Below are 18,022 nucleotides of genomic sequence, written 5' to 3'. Positions count from 1 at the left end.
GTTAATGGCTCTCACTGTGGTTTGCTGGAGTCCCAGAGCTTTATAAATACTTTTATACCATTTTACAGACTGATAGAGCTCAATTACATTCAGTTATGGTTATGGTTATGGTTTAATTTCATTTGAACATGCATCAGATTACAATTGAATGCATCACATAATCAGTTCACAGTTCCACATGTCCAAAAGGAGTAGGAAGAAGCAAAGCTTATTAAATCCTACCCCTCCATCTGGTACTTTTACAATCAGTAACTGTTATATTTGTTCACCTCCTGCTTTCCGAATATTATTAGTTTTTAAAATTTTAAAATTTTAAAATTTTAAAATTTTAAAATTTTAAAATTTTTATTTTTATTTTTATTTTTATTTTTATTTTTATTTTTATTTTTATTTTTATTTTTATTTTTATTTTTATTTTTATTTTTATTTTTATTTTTATTTTTATTTTTATTTTTATTTTTATTTTCTGTCACGTACCGAAGTACGAGGTGATATGACCATACAATGACATAATGGGTAGTAAGTGTTTCAAATGGTCTTCTTCCCTGAGATCATATTTCTCCTCTCTTGTAGAGAAGTATTGGATGACATTTTTAGCTAATTGGTTATTTTTAGCCTTATGCATAATTTAATTTAATTTAATTTAATTTAATTTAATTTAATTTAATTTAATTTAATTTAATTTAATTTAATTTAATTTAATTTAATTTAATTTAATTTAATTTAATTTAATTTAATTTAATTTTATTTTATTTTATTTTATTTTATTTTATTTTATTTTATTTTTTTATGCATTATTTTGGCTGTTTGAAGATGAACTATATCAGCAAGTTGAAGTATTTGTGATTTTAGAAATAAGGAGTTAGTATGTTCTCTGTAGGCAGCATTATGAATTATCCTTACTGACCTTTTTTGCAGTACATATAGCGAGTGAAGATTGCTTTTATAATTATTAGCCCATATTTCCACACAATAAGTAAGATATGATAGAACCAGAGTGTTATGTTTAAACAGGGGGGCAATCATTAGGATTTGGATTGGATTTTTTTTTTCCCTTAATAATAAAAAAAACGTTTCGTAAGTGTAAATAAAAAATCAGAAAAAGGGCAAACACATTTTCACAGCACTGTATTTTTTTTCCTGCGGAATAACCTGTTCATTGCTCCATTGTGTTGAACATAGCATTACAATAAGGACGGAGAGTCTTGATTTAGATAACTATACAGAAGACTAAGCAAAGGATAGGGAACTAAAGGACGAGACAAAACATGGCCGCATGTGCACTGCTGATAACGCTGAGTATTCATCATCACGCTACATGAAAACCTAGCGAGTATTTGAGGAGCAATTGCTGATTTGCGTGAAAGTCAAATGATTGCAAAGAAGCCTACCTCTGAAATACATTTTGTAAAATGTGACGGATGACAAAGTGGATAAGACATCAGCGCTAACCCTCATTCAAAATGGAGTCAATTAATTCTACTCATTTTTATTGAGAACTGTCCAATGCTCCAAAAGCCTCCTGTTAGCCTGACATTGACGTTTATCCTCAGATTTTGGAACACCATTTGCAATAAACGTCATTATTAGATGAGCTGCCACTGTTCAGGTTTGAGTCCTAAAATAGCGACTCATGACTAATGAATGATAACGTAAGATGATCGATGAACAGGTGGATTTATTACGCTGTGGCAGCATTAGGGAAAGTTCCACTATGGTGCATTCAAGGGCTGTTCTCAATCTCAATGTTTCACACAAAAAAGACATAAACATGTAAAAATGATGGGCAGGTTCATGTATGCTTTATGTGTTATCTGTCTTTTCATATATTTGGGGTGAATGGGAGGTTTATTTTTAAAGAAAAAAAATGCTGACCAAAAATTAGCCACTCAGGTAGTGTCCGCCTTGGTTAGCATCTTTTTTAGATATCGTCGAAAATGTAAACCAAGGTATTACCTCGGTTTGCGTACATTTTCCGGTTACAGTTAAGCTATTAATACACTGCCTGAGTCCAACTGTTAATGTATTTTAATCTATTTTAATCACAAAGAGTCCTTTTTAGCATACTTAGCTTGCTAACAAAATGGCAGCCGGAACCAGAAGTCAGCTATGTCACTCATCTATGATGTTATATCAAAAATGTCAACACAAAACATGATTTTACAGTAAATATTAACGACAAGTAATTAATTCATTCATATTAATTCAATTAAACATACATTTTCCTAGTTTAAGCATAAAAAACCTGTTCTAAATATGTTTGTTTTTTACCGTTATTGGAGCTGTGTAGACACGAAATAGCACCCCTATAGTCACCTTTATTCTTGTATTACCCAATATAATGGACAAAATAATACTTGAATAAGATGTTAGCATAGACAGCATACTCTCATCGATGTAACATTACTGACATCTAGAGACCAGTGTAGAATACTACAGGATGCACACAGGAGCTGCTGCCAGCCACTCTGTATACTGTTAGCCTGATGCTAGCACTAAGTCAACTCCAGCTGTCTGACCTTCTGAATTAATGCAGTATTTTTTTTAATTGTGTATGATAATTTTTTTTAATGAGATACTTTTGATTATCGAGTTTTTTGTATTGGAAACAAAACATGAAATGTGCAGAGAAGACGAGACAGCTGGTGTCATCACTCGTCCTTCTTGGCCGTGCTGAGATGATGTGAGAAAAAGACACTTTCAGACTTGGCTGTCGTTCACTATGTTGTTTTCCTCTCTGCCCTTTTGTTTCACCTCCATTTCTTCCCTTTCATCTTCCCTTCGATTTTTCCCCCCCATTTGTCTCTCCTCTCCGTCCTTATGCTCCTCGGGTGTCCGTCCACAGGTGCAAAATGTCCACCACATGCTCCAGCTATCTCAGGGACTTGACAGCATGATTACAATGGCAGCTGTTTATCGCCGTGGAAACCGCCTATTGATACCTATAGCAGTTATCTGGTCCTGGTCCAGCAGGCATGAGTGCAAACACACAGTAATTAGACTGTCATTGGAAAACACTATTGTGAGGGTTTGTCACTGGTTCAGTCTCTGTCGTGTACGTTGTATTCAGTAGAAGGATTAATCCGGGTCATGTCAATCCAATTTAGCAACAAAAAAATAAAAAAAATAAAAAAATGCAATAAAAGTTCTTTGACTGAAATGAACACTCCATAAAAGTAAACAAGGGAAAACTGATTCAATCCAATGACTGGCACAGAGAAGCTAAATTAGCATATCAAAAAGAAGTAGTCTAGTTTTTCATGCATGCAAAATGAGCATGCAGGCGGAAAGTATTGCATGTAAACAAATACTAAGATGGAAATACACTAGTTCGAAGGACACCCATATAGTCCACTATGTGTTTCCTATTAACTTATTCAGAATGTTATACGGATTATAGGGAAACTTTAACGCATAAACATTGTCTTTGGAAAAATGGCTGGGATTGAATGAGTTCAGTCGACATTGACATACACGGTCGATCGCTTTTGTCGACTTTCCACTTAACCAAGTCCAGTTTTCAGTAGGAAAACCCAGACTTCCCGATCTCTGGCTAACCTGTTCCATTTTCCTCCAAGAGGCCTTCCCAAACCGCCTCTGAGACATAATCCCTCAATCGTGTCCTATATCTGCTCCTGGGACTCCTCCCAGCTGGGTATGCCCGGAATACCTCACCAGGTAGATTACTAGGACTAGATGCCCATGCCACCCGCCAAGCTCCTTACCCCAAATGGGGTCATTTCTCGGAAATATGGGTCCGTTTATGTATGTATTGTAGTATTGTTAGCATCATTATTATTGCTAAGCAGCGTGAAATAACAAAAATAACTACTGACTAGGGATGTTTGTTCCGATATTTACGTCCGATAACGACCTGATAAGAGCATAAAACGAGCATAAGATTATCGTTGTGTACGTCACAGCACAAGAGACAATGAAGGGCAGACTCACATGCCCAAATACACAAATATTACAAATATATGTATATTAGCAGAAATACATATGTAACTAATATTTGTAATATGAACTGGAATAATAATATCCTTTCATTCATTCATTGATTTTCTACCGCTTATCCTCACATGGGTTGCCAGCCAATCACAGGGCACATATAGACAAACAACCATTCACACTCACATTCATACCTATGGACAATTTGGAGTCGATAATTAACCTAGCATGTTTTTGGAATGTGGGAGGAAACCGGAGTACCCGGAGAAAACCCACGCATGCACGGGGAGAACATGCAAACTCCACACAGAGATAACCGAGGGTGGAATTGAACTTGTGTCTCCTAGCTGTGAGGTCTGTGTGCTAACCACTCGTCCGCCATGCAGCCCGCAAGTGCAACAGGAAGTCTTTATTTTTAGTACAGTTCCTTACAGGACCGTTGTCATCTCTACTGAACACTGGCAGCACACTTTGTCTGTTTACGGAGGTCAAGTGTTCAAAAGCAGGTGCTGGGGCCAGGAGGTGGCTGAGTCACATAACTGAGTCACCTTTGTTGCCTCTAATATAATAAAATAATAATAATCCATTCATTCATTTTCAACAGTCTGACTCATGGTGTCATCTTACAAACAACATTAACATCATCACACAGCAACTTAACACCCAAAAGGTACCATTCATTCATTCATTTTCTACCGCTTATGCTCACAAACAACCATTCACACTCACATTCATACCTATGGACAATTTGGAGTCGCCAATTAACCTAGCATGTTTTTGGAATGTGGGAGGAAACCGGAGTACCCGGAGAAAACCCACGCATGCACGGGGAGAACATGCAAACTCCACACAGAGATGGCCGAGGGTGGGATTGAACTCGGGTCTCTTAGTTGTAAGGTCGGTGTGCTAACCACTAGACCATGCTAGACCGTGCAGCCCCAAGAAAATATTCTATTTATAAATAAGAAATCCTACTTCACTGAATTCACTTATAACAGTCAGTTATGGAAGCAATTAACAGTGATAAATGAGGGATTAATGTTAAAATGTTTGGGTAGTCACCACTAATGAATGATAATGGAAGATAATCGACAAACAGGTGGAATCCGATTCACAGTGTTTATGGTATGTATCAATTTTTCATCTAAAATCAACTATGGTGCTTTCAAGTGCCAACAAGCAAGGTAAACTCCGAACATGACAGCATAAAGGTTGCTATTTTGTCAATACAACAACCAACAGCCTACTCAACATCCACAAACTCACTCTCACACACCTCAGAAGCGGCGGGAAAAAGAAGTGTATATTTTCCTACCATCTTTGCGGTAAAGGTTGATCTCCACTTTGCGCTCCTCTGATCCCAGCAGCGCCTGCGCCATCTGAGCGATGGCCAGACGTTTGGTGTCAGGTCCGTACAGGAAGTTACAAGTGCAAGGCTTCTGCATGATCTCAGCTCGAGAGTACCCGCACATGTGACAGAAGCCATCGTTGCAGAAGATAATGGCGCAGTTCTCCACTCTTGCATTGGCAATGACGAACTTGCGACCTGCGGGAAAAAGAAGACGGTTATTTCTCCGTGGGATAATTCTATGGAAGTTCTGCTAGACCCCATATGTGTCTTTATTTCCCTGTCATAGCTGAAAGTCCTTCCATGCATCCATTTTCTACTACTTATCCTTTTCTGAGCTGCATTGAGCTGGAGCCTATCCCCACTGGTTTCCAGTAAAAGGCACGCTACAACCTAAACTGGTCATTGAGATCAATGAATGATTGGGTGAATTTGACCTCAACGTAAAACATAATTGTAGATCAAGGCGCTCCTGTATTTTCCTTATCACTTAAAATTGAATTATATAATTATTTTTTGCCTAAATAAAGCATTTTAAAGCATATAAACGGCTAAATAAACTAAAATACACAATAATACTAGGGATGTCCGATAATTACCAGCACAATATCGGCATAAAAATGCAATATCGGTTGATATTGGAAAAAATCTGTATACAACAATTATGTGTTCATTCCACCACGTCATGTTATGTGTCATGTTACACGTATTGGTATCGGAAATTAAGAGTTATATACAATATCGGCATCCGGTTTTCAGCAAAAATGCCAATATCGGACATCAGATCCGGACATCAACTGACACACAAGTACAAGTTTTATTTATGTCTTGTAATTTTCTCACATAATGTTTACTATATTGGGTAATACAAGTATAATGGTGACAAGAGGGGTGTTATTTCACATCTAGGCCCATAAGTCAGTGAAATGTGAGTCTTTGTTGAGCACCCGTGAGTCAGTGAATCTTGAGGCTTCATCAAGCACCCATGAGTCAGTGAAAGTTGCATTTACAACGTGTGAGTCAGTGAAACTCAAGTCTTGGTTGAGCACCCGTGAGTCAGTGAAACTCAAGGCTTTAACAACAGTGAATCAGTGAAATTCAAGTCATGGTCAACTAGCGAATCAGTGAAAATCGAGTCCTTCACGAGCACCCCTGAGTCAGTGAAACTCGAGTCTTTGTTGAGCACCCATGAATCAGTGACATTTGAGTCTTCATCGAGCGCACATGAGTCGGTGAAAGTTGCATCGTTGCAATGTGTGAGTCAGTGAAATTCAAGTCTTTGTTGAGTACCCATGAGTATGTGAAACTCGAGGCTTTAACAACAGTGAATCAGTGAAATTCAAGTCTGGGCCAACGAGCGAATCAGAGAAAATCGAGTCCTTGACGAGCACCCATGAGTCAGTGAAACTCGAGTCTTTGTTGAGCACCCGTGAGTCAGTGAAACTCGAGGCTTCATCGAGCACCCATGAGTCAATGAAAGTTGCTTTTTTGCAACATGTGAGTCAGTGAAATTCAAGTCTTCGTTGAGCACTGTGAGTCAGTGAAACTTGAGTCTTTAACAACAGTGAATCAGTGAAACTCGAGTCTTTTTGAGCACCCGTGAATCAGTAAACTCGAGGCTTTAACAACAGTGAATCAGTGAAATTCAAGTATTGGTCAACGAGCGAATCAGTGAAAATCGAGTCCTTAACAAGCACCCATGAGTCAGTGAAACTCAAGTCTATGTTGAGCACCCGTGAGTCAGTGAAACTTGAGATTTCATCGAGCACCCATGAGTCAATGAAAGTTGCTTTTTTGCAACATGTGAGTCAGTGAAATTCAAGTCTTCGTTGAGCACCCGTGAGTTAGTGAAACTCGAGTCTTTAACAACAGTGAATCAGTGAAACTCGAGTCGTTATTGAGCACTCGTGAGTCAGTGAAACTCAAGGCTTTCACAACAGTGAATCAGTGAAATTCAAGTCTTGGTCAACGAGTGAATCAGTGAAACTCGAGTCTTTGACAAGCACCCATGAGTCAGTGAAATCTTTCTCAACCTCTAAATAACTGAAACGAGTCTTCATTGAGCACCCACGAGTTAGTAAATCTTAACTCTATGTCAACCTGTGAATCAATAAAACTCAAATCTTCCTTGAGCACCCGTGAGTTAGTGAAACCAATCTTGTGGAATCTTGTTCATATCAGCAAGAATCATTGAAATAACGATCCAAAATCTTCCAAATCTTGTACCTAAAGGCTGAAACGTGTTACTTTTAACTCGGACTGGAAATTGTACATTCCCGCAGCAACATCCATACGCTGTCACACTTGATTGAATGCAACTCTTTGCCTCCGTGACCTCTCCTCGATGTCAGCGGATGATAGTAATGAACTCGGAGAGCCACCTCCGTGCCAAAACACTCTCCTACAACTCAAACTCCACTTCACTTCCTGAATATCAGCTATAAACAGATCTGAGACCAGTGGAAAGAGTATAAAACAGTGTTGGAGGGGTTCTGCTAACATTAAAACCAGGCTTGTTCCTCCTATGGATTAAGAAGCAGAGGACCATAAAATGTGAATAAGGCGGTAGAAGATGCGATATACATTAATGGAGATGGAATGGTCGTGTTGAGAAAACACTGGAGGTTGTAGGAAAGGCGAAAAGGAGACATGGATGGATTACCGACTTGAAACAGAAGCAACATGATGAATGGAGAGCGATCCACGAAGAGGACAAGATGGAGTGGAGAAGATCTACTCAAGGATGGGAACTGTTGGAAATTCTTGCGAAATACATTGAATGAGTGTACTGAGATCTATTCTGTTGTGGTAATCTACTGTGGCTGATGAAGACACTTACAAAACAATTAGGAAAATTGCTTTGGAAACATTAAAGCATCCATCTGTATGCTTTATAATTCATCCTTACGTCCAATAGAAAGCATCCATATTGGATCCCAGTGGATCTTTAAGAATATACTCCATACAGCTCACCTCCTCCCTGATCATTAGGAATGGTCAGCATAAAGACACGCCCCCTCAAGGGGTCCATTGTTATCACAGAATAGAATGCTAAAGAAACAGCTGTGGTGAGTGAATCAGTGAAACTTGAGTCTTTGTTGAGCACTCATGAATCAGTGACATTCGAGTCTTCATCGAGCACCCATGAGTCATTGAAAGTTGCATTTTGGCAACATGTGAGTCAGTGAAACTCAAGTCTTTGTTGAGCACTCGTGAGTCAGTGAAACTCGAGGCATTAACAAGTGTGAATCAGGGAAATCAAGTCTTGGTCAATGAGCAAATCAGTGAAACTCGGGTCTTTGACAAGCACCGTCAGTCAGTGAAACTCAAGTCTTTGGTGAACACCCATGAATCACTGACATTTCATGGAGCACCCGTGAGTCAGTGAAACCTGAGTTTTTGACAACAAGTGAATCAGTGAAACGCTTTGTTAAGCAAGTCTTTTAAGTCTTTGTTGAGCATCCGTGAATCAGTGACATTTGATTCTCCGTTGAGCACCCATGAGTCACTGAAAGTTGCATTGTTGCAACGTGTGAGTCAGTGAAATTCAAGTCTTTGTTGAGTACCCATGAGTTTTTGAAACTCGAGTCTTTGTTGAGCACTCATGAGTCAGTGAAACCTGAGTCATCGTCAATAAGTGAATCAGTGAAACTCTAGTCTTTTTTGAGCACCCATGAATCAATGACATTTGAGTCTTCATCAACAAGCGAATCAGTGAAATCTGAGTCTTTGTTGCGCACCTGTGAATCAGTGACATTTGAGTCTTCATCGAGCACCCATGAGTCAGTGAAAGTTGCATCTTTGCAACGTGTGAGTCAGTGAAACTCGAGTCTTTGTTGAGCACCAGTGAGACAGTGAAACTTGAGTCTACGTCAACAAGTGAGTCAATGAAACTCGAGTCTTTGTTGAGCACCCATGAATCAGTGAAAGTTGCATTTTTGCCATGTGCAAGTCAGTGAAACTTGAGTCTTTGTTGAGTACCCATGAGTCTGTGAAACTCGAGTCTTTGTTGACCACTCATGAATCAGTGAAACTTGAGGCCTTAATCAACAGTAAATCAGTGAAATTCATTTGTTGAGAAACGTATTGACTTATTGACTGATTTGTCAATAAATGAATCAGTGAAATTTGAGTCTTTGTTGAGCACCCATGAATCAGTAATATTTGAGTCTTCATCAAGCACCCATGAGTCAGTGAAAGTTGCACCTTTGAAACGTGTGAGTCTTCGTCAACAAGTAAATCAGTGAAACCCGAGTCTTTGTTGAGCACCCGTGAATCAGTGACATTTGAGTCTTCATTGAGCACCCATGAGTCAGTGAAAGTTGCACCTTTGCAACATGTGAGTCAGTGAAACTCGAGTCTTTGCTGAGCACCCATGAGTCAGTGAAACTTGAGGCTTCATCAACAGTGAATCATTGACACTCGAGTCTTGTTGAGCACCCGTGAGTCAGTGAAATTTGAGGCTTCATCAACAGTCAATCAGTGAAATTTGTTTGTTGAGCACCCGTGAGTCAGTGAAACCTGAGTCTTCGTCAATAAGTGAATCAGTGAAACTCAAGTCCTTGTTGGGCACCCGTGAGTCAGTGAAACGCGAGTCTTTGTTGAGCACCCGTGAGTCAGTGAAACTTGAGGCTTCCTCAACAGTCAATCAGTGAAATTTGTTTGTTGAGCACCTGTGAGTCAGTGAAACATGAGTCTTTGTCAACAAGTGAATCAGTGAAACTTGAGTCTTTGTTGAGCACCCACGAGTCAGTGAAAGTTGCATTGTTGCAACATGTGAGTCAGTGAAATTCAAGTCTTTGTTGAGTACCCATGAGTCAGTGAAACTGAGGCTTCATCAACAGTTAATCAGTGAAATTTGTTTGTTGAGCACTCGTGAGTCAGTGAAACATGAGTCTTCATCAAGCACCCATGAGTCAGTGAAAGTTGCATCGTTGCAATGTGTGAATCAGTGAAACTTGAGTCTTTGTTGAGCACCTGTGAGTCAGTGAAACTCAATTCAGTTTTGAGCACCCGTGAGTCAGTACAACCCGAGTCTTCCTCAGCCTCTAAATAACTTTTTGTTATTTAGTTAGCAAATCTTTACTCAGTGTCAACCTGTGAGTCAGTGAAACTCAGGTTTTTATTGAACACCCTTAGGTCTGTGAAACTTGACTCTTCATCAACCTGTGAATCAATAAAAATGGAATCTACCTTGAGCAACCGTGAGTTAGTGAAACTTGAGTCAAGTTGAGTCTTCGTCAACCTGTGTTTTAGCCAATCTTGAGGCTAAAGGAGGCATTCAGGGACATTTAGTATTCAAAGTTGTTCTTTTTGGCAGGACATCAGGTACTCAGAGAGTCTCTAAACCCTTGAACACTAATAACAAGTTCTCATTTCAGGTGAAACGTGTCTATTATAATGATAACAAGTTTTGTAAAATGAAGAAAAAGTATTTTTCAATAGAAGACTGCAAGCGTGGAGATTAATTTAAGATCATAAATAATAATAATTGAGCAAGAGGATTATTGCGGCAGGGAATACGAGGCCGGCAGGTCATTAAAAGCATCGTGTTTTTAGTCCAAAAACAAATAACCTTTGGCCATTTCCACTCCATTTTAGGACATCTTCATAAAAAGTGTCATAAATGGTCTTCAAGGAACTTCTTTTTGCACCAGCAATTATTCTTGCTTGGTATGTAACACTTGAAACCTTGAGCGCATAGAAAGTACGCTAACTCCTGGAAGGTTGAGCATCGTATGTCTGCCAAAATAAAGCACAATCGTCAAAAGGTCCTTGATTTAATACCGTTTGACTTTAGGGATTTTTCCACCACAGAGAATACTAGGAAAGTAGCTTCCACTACCACACCTTTGGGAGTAAATACATTTTACTAATACAGCTAATGAAGTATTTCATTCATTCATGTGCCACATTCTAAACATATGATTGAAAAATAAAATAAAATAAAATAAAATAAAATAAAATAAAATAAAATAAAATAAAATAAAATAAAATAAAATAAAATAAAATAAAATAAAATAAAATAAAATAAAATAAAAAATAATTATGTTCATTCATTTTCTACCACTTATTGTGTGCTGGTGTGCTGGAGCCTATCCCAGCTGTCTTCGGGCGAGAGGCGGGATACACCCTGGACTAAATTTTTGTGTCTCACAGTAACTATGGTGCGTTTAAGGACTGGCAAAGAAAATGCAACCGACTTAGGATACCGACTTAGGAGAAATGACATTTTTCTGTGGGAAAAATGGCCTGGTTTTAAGTTAAAAAATAAAATAAAATAAAATAAAATAAAATAAAATAAAATAAAATAAAATAAAATAAAATAAAATAAAATAAAATAAAATAAAATAAAATAAAATAAAATGGGGTGGGGTGGGATGGGATGAAATTAAAATTAAAATTAAAATATCTCAATGAGGATACCAATGACATTTTTCTGTGGGAAAAATGGCCTGTTTTTAAGTTAAAAATGAAAATAAAATAAAATAAAATAAAAATATCTCAATGAGGATACCAACATAGGAGAAATGACATTTTTCTGTGGGAAAAATAGCCTGTTATAAATTAAAATTAAAATTAAAATTAAAATTAAAATTAAAATTAAAATTAAAATTAAAATTAAAATTAAAATTAAAATTAAAATTAAAATTAAAATTAAAATTAAAATTAAAATTAAAATTAAAATTAAAATTAAAATTAAAATTAAAATTAAAATTAAAATTAAAAAAATATTTAAAAAAACTGTAAGCACAGATAATTCTCATACAGTCAAAATGTGAACGTTTTGAGGCTGTCGCTTGGCAACTCAAGGTTTCATCTCTGGCTACAGATTTTCAGTAAGATCAAGGATTGCAGACCGGTTCGACCACTCTGTGATCTAAATGTATTTCTTCTCGAGTCACTCCTTTGTTGACTTGACTGTGAAACAGCTTCAAAACAGAATGTTACCATGTTTACGTTATTTTCCCGACCTATTAAATAATGTCTACAGCCATGTTGTCCGTCGCTAAGCACACAGTTATCACAGTTCCCTTTCTTCATAAAAACACACACACATCATTTTTCAAAAGGCACATTCTAAATTCAACAGGCCGATCTCACGGGAGACATCAAGTGATGGAAAGCCTGTTCACATATTCATGGAAACAGTGAAGATACGTTGCGGGGTTGCGCTTGATAGCGTGCCTCCATGAATTAGCGGCGGCAGCGGTCCTCAGACGCTCGTAAAGCTTGATAGGTTTGTCTGGCTGCAATGAGCACCGGGTAATCCAAAAGGCACCGATGGGAACGTGTGTGTGCGTATATGTGCCAATGTATCGTGCATCACTGACCTTTGGGCTACGTGGTCGTCAATCATTGATAATCGCCGTTGATAACGGTTTGTTTTCAAGCTGTTTGGCTTGATTAGAGCCGGACAACATCCATCCATCCATCTATTTTCTATGCCGCTTATCCTCACTATGGTTGAATGCATATGCTGGAGCCTATACCAGCTGTCTGGTACACCCTGGACTGGTCGCCAGCCAATCACAGGGCACATATAGACAAACAACCATTCACACTCACATTCATACCTATGGACAATTTGGAGTCGCCATAAAATGATGTTATTTTATTTTTTATTCTTTAGTTTATTCCTGTAAAATTACAACTTTTTTTGGTTAGAATGTGACATTTTCCTCATAATATGTTGACTTTATTATTATAAAGTACAGCTGTTTTATAATTGTCTTTATTAAAATTGTTTAAAGGCTGCATGGCGGTAGAGTGGTTAGCGTGCAGACCTCACAGCTAGGAGACTAGGGTTCAATTCATGTTTGTCACGTACCGAAGTACGAGGTGATATGACCATACAATGACATAATGGGTACCATAGTAACTGTCAATGTAGTGACATATATATATATATATATATATTTTTTTAATTACATTTTATATATATATATATAATGTAATTAAAAAAAAATAATAATAATAATAATAATAATAATAATAATAATAATACTAATAATAATAATAATAATAATAATAATAATAATAATAATAATAATAATAATAATAATAATTAAAATTAAAATTAAAAAAAACATTTTTAAAAACATTTTTAAAAAATTTAAAAATTTAAAAATTTAAAAATTTAAAAATTTAAAAATTTAAAAATTTAAAAATTTAAAAATTTAAAATTTAACCCATTATGTCATTATGCCATTATGTCATTGTATGGTCATATCACCTCGTACTTCGGTACGTGACAAAAAATTTTTAAAAAATACTAAAATTAATGTAAAATAAATAAATTAATTAATTAATTAATTACAAAAATAAAATAAAAATAACTTACATTATATCAGGAAAGCAGGAAGTGAACAAATGTAACAGTTACTGTTTGTAAAAGTACCAGATGGAGGGGTAGGATTTAATAAGCTTTGCTTCTTCCTACTCCTTTTGGACATGTGGAACTGTGAACTGATTATGTGATGCATTCAATTGTAATCTGATGCATGTTCAAATGAAATTCAACCATTACCATTACAGACGTATTACCCAATATATTAGAATAAACACAACAAAACATAGGCTTACATATTAGTTCCTTGTTTTGTTTTTTATCATGTCTTATATTTCTAAAACTGTGGTCAAATTTTTGCAACACTGTGGTAAAAATAATTAGCGTTTCAATACCTGGCCATGTCATGTTTATAACGATCAATACCCAACAATCATCAACAGAAGGAGTTGAAGAATTCAAAGCGCCCCTTTTTCCTCCTCCCAGCCATCCCTTGCTTTTCGAGCCATCACTGACAGCTCCTTACTTTCTCTGCAATTTCTCTCTAATGAGCGTTTGAATCCCAGAGAGGCTGATCGAGAAGCTGATTAAAGACCCGCCGCTGCCGTGCAGGAAAACAGCATTTAATATTCACACACATTCAGTGTACAGACACACATATGCGTTATAAAAACACGCACACACGTGCACTTAGGTGCACACACGTGTTTTTCCACGCAGACCCACCGACGCAGACTGAATAATTCACTAAGAAAGCAGACCTCGCGGGCTCCTCTGCAGTCTACCGCCTTTGTGCCCCCAAAAAGCTTGTGTGTCTGCACGCGTGGGTGAGTTGTGTATCTGGGAGTGTTATTGTGCTCGGAATCTCCCCGAGTACACTGCGTAGGCGGATGAGGAGGGAAGCCCGTGTGCCTGCGAGAACGAGTCAACACACAGACGGAGAGATAAAGGACGAAGGGGAAAGACGGATAAATGAGAGGCCTGTTCAAATAGGCGCATAGAGAATTAGCACATATGTTGTTACTGGTTAAGACCCATTCAATAACAGGATGGGAGGTTTTTTTTTTTTTTTTTTTTTCTGCAGGGGTTCTCCGGGAAACTGGGCTATTGCCATGGAAACGGATGATCTGACGCTGCTAAATTTTCACGTACACAAAAAAGGGGTTGCTACAATTGTTTAGTCAGTCAAACGCCACGGCAAGTTATTCATTGTATATTGCAAATAAATATGATGTTCATAGATAGATTGAATACCAATAATTCATTCAATAAGTCATTGTAAATGATCAATTAATCAATTTGCTTTTCCACTCCAAACAATTTTTTTAAAATTTTGTTTTCATAATATTATTACTTTTTTAAAATTATTTTTCTTTAATATTTCAACTCTATGCAAACAAAATTATTTCTCATAATATTGGCGTTTATTCTTGTAAAATTGTGAGATTTTTCTTTTAATATTTTTACATTTTTTGGGAAATTACAATATTTTTATTTAATATTTAAAGTAAATGCGACTACAATTGCATTATTATTATTCCTCATAATAGTCGAGATTATTCTCTTAAAAAACATATTCATCCTTGTTTAAAAAATGTATTTTTTCTTTAATGTTTCAACATAATGCTACTAAAATGACATTATTATTTCTTATAACATTTGAGTTTATGCTAATACCAATAAATCATTGTCATTGTAAATGATCAATGAATCAATTCGCTTTTCCCCTCCAAACTATTTTTTTATTTTGTTCTCATAATATTATTACTTTTTTTAAATTATTTTTCTTTAATATTTCAACTCTATGCGAACAAAATTATTTCTCAGAATATTGACGTTTATTGTTGTAAAATTGTGAGATTTTTCTTTTAATATTTTTACATTTTTTGTGAAATTCCAGCTCTTTTAAATATTTTTTTCTATAATATTTAAAGTCAATGCGACTACAATTGGATTATTATTATTATTCGTCATAATAGTCAAGATTGGCTGGCTTGCTCGATTTTATTTTATTTTATTTTATTTTATTTTATTTTATTTTATTTTATTTTATTTTATTTTATTTTATTTTATTTTATTTTATTTTATTTTATTTTATTTTATTTTATTTTTTCTTGTTCAATCATATGTTTAGAATGTGGCACAGGCCTGTAAAAAACAAACAGTAGCGGGCCGCAAATGGCCCCCTGGGCCACTCTTTGGACACACCCTTTAGGTCCCAGCATCTGCCTACTGAGTGAAGACCACACTAGGAAGGGTTCGATGACCTTTCACCATTTATTCCTTTACTATTCCTTTAAGTAGTTAAGGTCTTTTTATGCTTGCATTATTTCCTTTGGGATTCGGATTGGGAACAAATCAGAGGTGAACAAGTGTGATGTTGACATTGTTGGCGTAGTTCAATGAAGCGCTGTATTTAGCTCGAGGAAAGAGCGTATGTCATCAGTACGTGACTTTGTTGAAACGCAGTATTCTTGCGTACAATACGACCCAGCAGCCCAGTCCCCCCCCCAACTGTCATTAACAGCCATAATCCCATAATCACAGCAATCCTTAATGGGCTTGTTCGCTGGAAAAGTGTCTCAGTCTACAGTATGTACAGCATCTCGCTGTGTCTTAATGAGGTTTTGGCAGATTTATGCAAATGAGCGCTAATCCTCGGGACGCTGCGGCGTCTTTAACTCGGTGAGCTGACCTTTCAAGGTGGCGTCGGGGAAATAAAAGAAGGATTCCTGACAGCCGAGAGACAGAAAGACTTGGAAGATGAATGAAGGGAATGAATTGGCGATTGCTGCAATATGAGAAAAGGCGTAACGGCGGCGAAGAAAAGTTATTAAGGCAGCGTTTATTTTTCCGTGTGCAGAAATCCCTCATTCGTCACAGTTATTGAGTGAATTTACACAAAAAAATCCTTCTTCATAAATGGATTATTTTTCCGTAATTATGGCATAGCAGTAATTAACATGACATCATTAACATTATTAGAGCCCTCTAGACATGAAATAACACCCCTATAGTCACCTTTACACCTTTACTACCCAACATAGTCCATACAATAATACAAATGAAGACATTTAAGACATATAGAAGACTAGAAGTGTTTGTGTTCCAGTGCTCGGGAGCTGAGTGGGCGGCAGACAGGAAGTGATTGGGTAAAGGGTGCAGAGTTGAGTTCTAGATGGGCCGCAGCAGGAGCCCATGTTAGGGGTGATTGTACCTGTTAATTCCTGCTAATTCCAATCTGCAAAAAAACCTGTTGGTCCGGGTCTGGTGCTTGTGCATCTTATATTACAATGACATTACTGACACCATTACTATAGAATAATAGAGTCTTTTCAATGAACTTTCCGAATGCTTTTTGTTTGTATTTTGGTTCATTTATATTTATATTTTATTTTAAAAATATTATTAATATTAATAATAATTATGAATAATAATTGTTCACAATAATTATTGAAATTGTTAAACTTTTTATTAATAATTATTACAATTATTTAAATCATTTTGAAAGTATTACAAATTATTAAACATTATTTTGAAATTATTTAAAAAATATTTAAAAATATTATAAATTATTATAAATTATTTTTAAAACATTATTAAAAACAGTATTAGAAATATTTTAAAAATATGAAAAAATGATTTAAAATTATTAACACTTATTTAAAAATTATTTAATATTATTAAAAATTATTGAAAATTATTGAAAATTATTGAAAATTATTGAAAATTATTGAAAATTATTGAAAATTATTAGGCTAAACTACATAGAATTTACTTAACCAGGTATACTTTTGGACTAATATTACATCATATTTAACAACAAAACAAAATAATTCATTAAGTCATTCAATACCAAAGACATATTTATATGTTTTTATAATCCAGAACGCCCCACCCCAATAACGTATTTTGACCCATTATTTTTAACGTAATTTTTTTGGGCATGAGAGGCAAAAAGAGGTGATGATGCAACTCTCCACTCATGCATTTCAGTTCAGAGCAATTTTAAGCCATAGTTAACGAAATAAATAACCCCATTTTTGTGTTGTTTATGTTGGTATAATTCAGTGGTTCCGGTACTGAAAGGGTTGTCTTTTGAAAACTGTCTGCGATTGAACGAGTTAATGAATAGGCCAATTATGCAAAGTATTTTATTTTTAAAATATTATTAATATTATTAATAATAATTGTTAATAATAATTATTGAAATTATTAATCTTTTTATTCATAATTATTACAATTATTAAAATGTTTAAAATAATTTTGAAAGTATTAAAAATTATTAAACATTATTTTGAAACTATTGAAAAATATTTTAAAATATTTAAAAATTTATTTTAAATTATTATAAATTATTTAAAAATTCTTATAAATTATTAAACATTATTACAAATATTTTAAAAATATGAAAAACATATTTTAAATTATTA

General features: G+C 35.6%; 1 protein-coding gene across 2 annotated transcripts in view; it reads right to left on the bottom strand.

Moving 5' to 3' along the window:
* kcnh2b (potassium voltage-gated channel, subfamily H (eag-related), member 2b) overlaps positions 1-18,022 on the bottom strand; it is a 274,228-nt gene that overhangs the window by 241,736 nt on the left and 14,470 nt on the right. For both annotated transcript variants that reach the window (XM_058059603.1, XM_058059604.1), the window contains exon 2: positions 5,267-5,497. In XM_058059603.1, the coding sequence (XP_057915586.1) occupies positions 5,267-5,497 (231 nt within the window). The remainder of the gene's footprint in view (positions 1-5,266; positions 5,498-18,022) is intronic.

The sequence above is a fragment of the Doryrhamphus excisus genome, chromosome 21 (genome assembly GCF_030265055.1).
Source record: "Doryrhamphus excisus isolate RoL2022-K1 chromosome 21, RoL_Dexc_1.0, whole genome shotgun sequence".
NCBI classification, from domain to species: Eukaryota; Metazoa; Chordata; class Actinopteri; order Syngnathiformes; family Syngnathidae; genus Doryrhamphus; species Doryrhamphus excisus.
The sequence above is the reverse complement of the archived record's forward strand: the minus strand, read 5'-3'. Positions and strand labels throughout refer to the sequence as shown.